This window comes from Trachemys scripta, chromosome 4 (assembly GCF_013100865.1).
Source record: "Trachemys scripta elegans isolate TJP31775 chromosome 4, CAS_Tse_1.0, whole genome shotgun sequence".
NCBI lineage: Eukaryota > Metazoa > Chordata > Testudines > Emydidae > Trachemys > Trachemys scripta.
The window spans coordinates 46334906-46343836 of NC_048301.1; the positions used below are offsets into that span (position 1 = coordinate 46334906).

The following is an 8931-nucleotide window of genomic DNA, read 5'->3' on the forward strand; positions in this document are numbered from 1 at the left end:
TGCTGGCCAATACAGTCTCATTGTTTCCTTGTGCTCCTGTCTGTATCCATCTGTCTCCTGTCTTATACTAGATTGTAAGCTATTTGGGGCAGGGAGTTTTTGTTCTGGGCTTGTACAGTGCCTAGCACAATAGGGCCAGGATCCGTGACGGGCTCCTAGGTGTTACTGGAACACAAATATAATAATAGCGGACTTGGGTGCTGTGACAGAGCTGCTATGCTTACTATAGTACGACTGACCTAAGACAGTGCTACAAGACCTCCTCAGTTTCACATGTACTCAATTCACATACTTAAAGAAAAATGCCAAGAGAAAAAAGTAATATGGAAACCAGGGCTGTGCATCAATCTTTTCAATCCATTAGCCTCATCACTTGTTCAGATCAGAAGTCCCCTAAAATTCTATACCAAAGGATGCCCTTACTTTGTTTCAGGTAAAACTTTGTCAACCTATACAAGCCTCAGTATAGGACAAAAGATCTAAAATTAGAATAAAATAAAGATCAGGGAGCTTAAAGAAGCACTGAAAAAGTTGGCAGGCTTTAGTGAGAAATATTTCCATACACACTGCCTCCTAATGCCTTTATTGATCCTATTTTCTTTTGTTGTTGGGTTTTTGGGGGGAGGTTTGCACCTTTATTAAATTCAGTTGAAATATTAAAAAGTGTTCTACTGAGGGCAGCAACCACCAAAACACAATAACTGAAAACAGCCTGAGGCTGGCTATAAAAGCGAAACTCTGTGAAATGCAAAAAGTAAACAAAGCATGAAGTAGCGAAAGAGCATATTACTTTTGGGGTTTTTTTAATGTTCACTTTTGGTCATCTCAGATGTCACTAGTAGCAGAGGTAAGGAAATTTGTCAGGTTAAAGACTATTTTTAAGAAGTAATGTCCCTTATATGTAAGATGGCTATATCTCAATACACTTGCCAAGTTAGCACCACAACTTGCTGAAAGCTGAAACTTGTCTGAATTTAAAATGTATCAAACTCATTTGTAACAGACATTATTTACTAAGTGAAGCACAAGAAATCTGGGCCAGTGCAGATATGTTTGAAGTGTTTAAACTTCTGAACAAATGAAGTGATTAATATTCTAGTATAAAATCTGAGACAGGTAAGAACCTAGTAAGCTTCCAATTTCCCCAATGCTATTCATGAGCCTGGATTCTGCAAAACCTTCCATGTGCAGAACTCTTAATGAATTCACTGGGAATTCTACATTGGAGGGCTTGCAAGATAAGGCCTGTGAATCAGGTATCACTTGGGGCCACCACCTCCACGATGCTGCTGCCCCCTGTTGTAAGAGATTTAAAAAAATTGACAAGACACACTATCTCACCAGCCAGTCATCATTAAACCAAAGCCACATACTAAAACTACATTGACTTCACTTGCACACCCTCACCCAGCTACACTGTACACAGCTAGTTTTGCCAGAAAAAAAAAGTCTTTGTTCACAACCTAAATGGAATGAAAACAAATTAAAGCTCTATTTGAAAAAAAAAACATTCAAAATCATGACAGGCATTGTAGTAAATGGTTGTGCTGCTTTGGCAAGCAAGAAAACAAGATGTAAGCTAGGAAGAAATACTGAGCTTCTCACACTTAAACCAAAGTCCAAGAGACATCTTTTGCCCTCAATCCGACCCTACCAACCACTTGAGAGGAACCACTTGCCATCAGGTATTAAACTCTACAGAACCATCACCTGTAGGGTTACAAATAAGCCTTGACAAAAGTGAGCAGCCATATTTCAAGTCAATCATGCAGTTACTGAAGCAGTGATTTATGGAAAGAGGTCCAATTTTCTAAAGGTGGGAGGAGAAGCCACAGGAAAGGGCCTTCAAGCTATACATTACAAGGTAAAACAATGTTGTGTCTATATATATTTGACAACTATTTTGAGCCAGGGGAAGAGGCAAGTAACGCCTAGAGTTTAGGGGGCTATTATTACCATCGAAATAAACAAAAAAATTGTAGTTATGTAGCATCTTCTACCCAACACTCTCCAACCAGTTTACAAACATTGATGACCTCAGCCTCACGCCAGTCCTGGGGTACAGGGAATCACTATCCTGTGGTGGCACAGGCGGGGCATTAAGCCGTGGAAAAGTGATTTGCTGAGGACCACCCACAGGAAGCGCTAGAAAAAGAACCCAGGAGTCCTGACTCCCAACCCCCCTGCTTAGGTACGGACCCACGTCACCCCCCTTTGCTCCCCTAGGGGCCGGGAAGCCTCTCTGCGGTGGGCAGCAACTGCCCCACTAGCCCTCGGAAGAACAGAGAATAGGCTCCGGCCAGTCCCCCCATGGGTGGTGTTGGGTCACCGTGGCCCGGTCCAACCCAGCCCGGCCCGGCCCCTCCCTTGTACGGGGCGGGGGATGAGGGCTCAGGCGGTGCCCAGCCCCTGGGGAAGCCGGTCTCACCTGCTCCTGCTCCATGGCGCGGGGGGCAACGGCGGGTGCGGTCCCGGCTGGGGAGGCGCAGTACAGGGTGATAGCGGAGAGACCCTGCTCCATGCCCCCGCCAGACCACAGAAGCGGCGGCGGCACAGGCCGAGCCAGACTCCGCCGGGCCCTGGGAAGTGAGGTCACGAGCGGCCCCGCCCGCCGCACGCACCCCCGGAGCGCAAGGGCGGGTGGAGAGGCCGTTGCCAAGCAACCGGCTGGGCCTGGCACCTCCTGTGGCGGAGAGTCCCGCAACCCCAGATATTGCCCGGCTGCACAGCCAGAACCTCCCCACAGCCGCCCCCCCCCCCCCCCGCCAGAGACACCCGCCCCCACAGCCGGGCCCCTCCGCCGCCAGAGACACCCCCATAACCTCCAGAGACCAACCCCCAATAGATAGTCCACCCACCCCCACAGCCAGGACCCCTGCTGCCACCCCAACAACCAGAAGCAGCCAGACACCCACCTACCCCCAAAGCCAGGACCTCTGCCGCCAGACACCCACCTCCGTAGCCAGGCCACCCACAGCTGGACCACATGAAGTCACTACCACCCACCTTCACAGCCAGACCCCTCTATAAGTAGAATACACTTTGATGTGGAATCATATTTTAATTTAGGTTATTACAGCATTGTTATTTATTTTCTTAGCAGATGCCCTTATCCAGGGCAACTTACAGTGCATACAAAGTATTATAGTTAAGCACAAGTACAAAAAATGTTTACAAATAAGAGCAAGAGGTTGTGTTTGTTGTCATCATTGATGTTTGATTGTCCTTAAAACAAAAAAATAAAACTTGATATTTTTAGAACATTAACTCAATACCATGTTCTTGATACAATATGGTAGTAGACTACAAATGCAGAACAGAGCATATGTTTAAAATGTAGAGTGGGTATACTAATGTAATACTGTAGCAATAATAATGAATATACTGTAACTGTTTACTTATCAGAAAAAGCAGGCTGCCGTTGGTCAGATGACACTCCCCATAACAGCAACAGTTGCTTAGGAGGAACATAGCAAATCGGGAACAGATATGTTGCTACTAATGAACATTTACTGTACCCAGTTCCACTCAAAGAGACCAGAACCCCTTGTGACACTGGTAAACCTGGTGCCAGCTCTTGTCAAGTCTATAGGCATCAGCTGAGCACTGACAGACTGTTGACACTCGGTACTTCAAAGTAACACCCTGGAACCTCCATTTTTACCACTGTGATATGATTGTGATATGCAGGGCCAGTGCAAGGAAGCTTTGCGCCCTAGGCGAAACTTCCACCTTGCGCCCCCCCCCCCCTCCAGCCCTGCGGCAGCTCCCCGCCCCTCCCACAGCAGCTCCCCCTCCCTCTGCCCTGAGGCGCCCCCAACCCCCGTTGCAGCTCCCGCCACCCCGGGGAGCCGTGCAGCAGCTCCCCACCCCAGCTCACCTCTGCTCCGCCTCCTCCCTGAGCACACCGCCCCCGCTCTAATTCTCCTCCCCTCCCAGGCTTGTGGCGCCAAACAGCTGATTAGCGCCGCAAGCCTGGGAGGTGGGAGAAGTGGAGCAGCAACGGCGTGCTCGGGGAGGGGGCATAGCAGAGGTGAGCTGAGGTGGGGAGCCCTGCAGCAGTTCCCACCCCCGCCCTGAGGCACCCCTGCGGCAACTCCCCACACCCCTGGCCCAGGGAGCCTTGCGGCACCTCCCCACCCCAGCTCACCTCTGCTCCACCTCCTCCCTGAGCACGCCGCCCCCGCTCTAATTCTCCTCCCAGGCTTGCGGTGCCAAACAGCTGATTGGCGCTGCAAGCCTGGGAGGCAGGAGAAGTGGAGCGGTGACCGCACGCTCGGGGAGGAATGCTGTAAAAAAAAATTGGGGGCAGTGCTTTTTGGTGCCCCCAAATCTTGGCGCCCTAGGCAACTGCCTATTTCCCCTTAATAGTAGCACCGGCCCTGAGCCTACAACATTGGTTTGGATCAGGACAGAAAAGCCTGTGAATAAAGAAGAACAAAAGAGTTCTGGGAGGATTAAATGAGCTCTTCTTTCAAGAGAGAGAAGCCGGTGTTATAGAGGGGAACCAGACAGACACAGAAATCCCACTAGCAGTGTCTGAAGAAGTTAGGCCTGCCTAGCTTACAAGTAGGGAATAGTAAGAATTTAGGTAAGATTGACATGGGTGGTTAGACCATTTGTTGTTTTAAAATCTTTTTTCTTTAAAGGCTTTATTCCCACTGCTAAAATAAATACTGTGGTTTTCAGAATGCTGTATGATCATATATACCACTGGTCAGAGACTTCCACAGAGAAGAATCACAGGTGCCAACCTCAGATGGAGATACTGGGTAAGCACTGTTGATACACAGAGTACTGTAGCCCACTGCCCAGTCTAGGAGGGGGGGAGAATTATGTAATTCTGCACCCAGGACTGGTAAAGGTACGAAGCCTGACACCTGAGGGGGAGCATGTAAAGAGACCAGGCAGGCAAAAGAGGTGCAGCTAGCCCTGTAACTGAGACAGGATGGTTTAAGCAAGAGCATAGCTGCTGCAACCACCACTACTACAAAGGCAAGAGAGGCTGGAGAACTCTGACTCCCTATACACACACATACTGTACAGAATTCATGTGTGGGCAGGGGAGAAGAGTACAAGGGCTGTGTTATCTAAATTTAGAGACAGTTATCTTCATTACATGTGGCAAGGACCCCAACTGTAATACAAACCTACATAAGCTTTGTAGAAGGGTACATTGTAAGAGTAAACAAATAAACAAAAATGGAACAACAGCTTGAAATGGTGCAGGAGATAGAAACTTGACAATTTTCTTCAATATCTATAACCTTAGCTGGAAGACTGCATTTCTGCTGGCAATAATGGATAGGATTGTAGAGCATTCAACAACAGAGGTCCATTTAGGTCATAATGATTGGTTGTGAATTCTAAAAAGAGCTATTATCGCCTTTTTAAAGATGTATTATTCCACGGAACCCACTTCTAGTGACCTAGGAGAGTAAAACTGAATTAGTGAAAGAAAGAAAACCCCAAATTATTATATTTACAGCAACTGTGAAGTGCTCCCTAGACTTTCAGATAAGAAAAGTATAAAAATCCCTAGTGTTTTTGTTCAGATAAAACTGAACAGAAACGCTATGATGAGCACTATATAGGAAAATAAAAATGACTTCACCTCTATGTTGCCAGTTTAAATCCTAGTTAGGTCAGTGCTATCAAAAGAAGTATTAGCTATGCTCATGGCTTAAATTCAGCTGGAGCTGTCTGGAGCGGAGCTCTGGTAAATATTTTCAAACCTGCAGGAGCCCCACTGCCTCGTATGGGGCTGAAGCCCTGAGCCCCAGTGCTCCTCTCCCCCTCATGCTAAAGCCCCAAGACTCTCACCCCACAGCTGAAGTCAGGAACCCCGAATGAGGCAGTAGAGGGGGGAGCCTCCGGGAAATAATCTCTGAGAATTTAAGCCCTGGCTATGCTCAGCAGATGGTGTCAGCAGCCAGTTTGCTGCCCCCTGCCAGTACTATAACCGTAGCCCTTATACAGTAGCATTGTGCCTGGCCTTCCACCAACATGCCCACTAACACAGGAGGTTAGTGTGTTTTAATTTAGCAGTGTATTGAAAGTCCTAATGAAGAGTAGAAAGGCTGCTACTAGGAAATTAAGAATTCAACATCATGCCAAATGCTTGCCTGCACCCAGGCCCTTTAATAGCTGTTTTGTTGCCTACATGAATTAATTATCCAGTTGCTAATGAACAGGTGTCTGTCCACCATTACAACTGCTTCCTGTGTTGGCAATCTCAGCAAAAAGGCTAAAAAATGAATGTCATGGACTGAGTTACTCTTTCATCCTTTGAGATCGAAGCTCACATAAGAGCTGCGTGTACTCTACCCATTTGTAAAGAGAGTGAAAAAGGGAAGTTTACCCGATTGTAATGGTTGTTCTTCAAGATGTCTGATCCCTATCTGTGTTCCACTGTTCGTATGCATGTGCTTCATGCCTGAGTCTGGAAATTCTTGCAAGAAGCATCCGTTGGTCCATGCCTGCACCTTGCTCTCCTCATTCTCTGCTCTGAGGGCATAACAGACAGTGCAGACCAAACGCTTCGCCAGGTCCTTCTCTACCGTGAATCCAGACATAATCCAAAGCAGAGAGGAAGGAGGGAAGGTAGTGGAATACAGATAGGGACCACACATCTGGAAGAACTCCAGTTATAAGAGGGTATGTACATTCTCTCTTCTTTCAGTACTGGTCCCTATGTGTATTCCACAGTGGGTGACTGACGAGCAGCACTTCAGAGAGGAGGAGTTTGCAAGGATGTAGGTGGTATGACTGCTTGTAGAACTGCTGTCCCAAAGGATGCATCAGTAGAGAAGGCTTGGACCAAGACGTAATGACTTGTAGATGTGTGGATGGAACTCCATCTTGCTGCCTTGCAAATATCAAGCAAGGGTGCCTTGGGAAGCGATGCTACTGAGGCTGCTTGTGCTTTCATAGAGTGAGCCCTTATCCCATGTGGGTGGTCAGGGGGCAGATGTGCCAACTGATAAAGCAGGATACACCTAGCGATTAATTTAGAAATTCTTTGGGAGGAAATAGCTTGTTTTCAGATTCATTCCACAACAGCATTCTCTCATCTGTTTTGTCCTTTGCAGGTAAAATGCCAATGCTCGCCTCACATTGAGGGAATGAAGTCTCTTCTCCTTGCTGGAAGCATGGAGCTTCGGGAACAACACAGGTAAATTGATAATCTGATTTATGTGAAATTCCAAAACCACTTACGGGTCAATTTTGAGTGTAGTCATAGTGAAAGTGTCTTTATGGAATATTGTGTATGGTGGGTCTGCCATTAGGGCACCAAGTTCACCTATCCCTCCTTTTAGGAACCTAGACATTACTCGGTGAGTTGAGTCAGAGTATTGGTGGGTGACCTGCTGATTGCCACCAGGTGAACCTGTAGCAAGCTAAGGGAAAGATCCATCATCTTGAGGTTAAAGAGGTAATCCAAGATAGTGGGAATACTTGCTGTTTCTGGAGACACGTGATTCTGCTGGGTCCAGAGAGAGAAACTCTTCCATTTGGCTAGATAACATTTTTGGGTGGAGTCCTTTCTGCTATGATTGAGAATGGCTTGTACAGCTTCAGAGCAGGAATGTTTTAGGTTTGACATCCATCCAAATACCAAGCAGTGAGGTGAAGAGCATCCGGGTGAGGTGACTGACCTTGCTGTTCTCTTGAGTCAAGAGATTCAGGAAGAGCTGAATGCTGATGGTTGGATGGGTTGATATTCCTAGGAGATTTGGTAACCAGAACAGCATGGGACATTTGGGCATGATGAGGATGACTTGTGCTCTGTCCTGTCGAATTTTCCGAAGAATCCAAGGTAGCAGTGGAATAGAAGGAAAGGCATAGTCCAAGTGGTTTGTTCAAGGGAGTAGGGAGAGCATTGTCTCTGGAGTACCAGCCTTGGTTTTCTTTGGAGCAATATATGTTGCTTCTCCTGGGAGGCAAACAGATACAAAGTGGGAGTTCCCCACTGAATGAAGATGCTGTTTACCACAGAACAGTGTAACTCCCATTTGTGATTGACAATGAAATGCCTGCTGAGGCTGTCTGCCATCAAATTCTGAGCTCCTGGGAAGTACACTGCGTTAGGGTGATGTGGTTCCTGATACACCAATTCCATAAGTTGACTGCTTCTATACATAGGGACATGAATCTTACTCCTTCCTACTTGTTTATGTAGAATACGGTTGTCTTATTGTTCCAGAAGATTTATGTGCATTCTAGTTTCTTGGGGCATCTAAGAGCCCTGAGCTGCATGAGCCCCCCAGCTGAATAAGGAGGTGTCTATAATTATCATCTTGTCAGGGACAGCAAAGGAACACCCATGCACATTTGTCCAGGAGCTTTCCAGCAAGTCAGTTGAGACTCTCACTTTGATGGGAGTTGTCACTATGGTGTTTGTGCTGTGTTTGCTTCATGTAGCTATTGTTCAAAACCAAGCTTGCAAGCCACAGAGGAGGAGTACAGGGTGGGTAAAAACAATTTGTTTGAAAAAAATTAAAAATCAGATTTAAAAAAAAAAGTTTTGATGTTTCTATTTAAATTATAATAAATTTTTATTTTAAAAAATAAATCTGTTTAAAATTAAATCTGAATTAACAGAAAACATGTTAAGGTCTAAACTTACTATAATCTCTTATAACATTTAAATAAAAAATAAATATGCTGACTCCATGTGCCTCTATCAAAAACTTTGAGTTAAAGGCTGTTTTTCTATATAAAGGAAGAATCAGGAGAAAAAACTTCTAAGTTTTGAGGTCAAGCTTTGTAAGTATGACATAACTGGTCGTGTACTGTATAAAGGGCTTCTTTTGTTTAATAAAAATAAAGTTTATATTCTGTTTTGTGTGTTTGTTTAAATTTCATTTACCATCCTAATGTAGCTTGATACAAATCATGACTAAAAAGTTATTTTTTTGTAAATAAACA

The 8931-nt window shown here is 45.7% G+C and overlaps 1 protein-coding gene across 1 annotated transcript in view; it reads right to left on the reverse strand.

The window, feature by feature from the left end:
- Positions 1-2602, reverse strand: part of FAM177A1 (family with sequence similarity 177 member A1) — a 33918-nt gene extending 31316 nt beyond the window's left edge. The window contains exon 1 of the mRNA XM_034768637.1: positions 2429-2602. Coding sequence (XP_034624528.1) covers positions 2429-2521 — 93 coding nt within the window. The 5' untranslated portion in view covers positions 2522-2602. The remainder of the gene's footprint in view (positions 1-2428) is intronic.
- Between the last annotated feature and the right edge of the window lie 6329 nt (positions 2603-8931).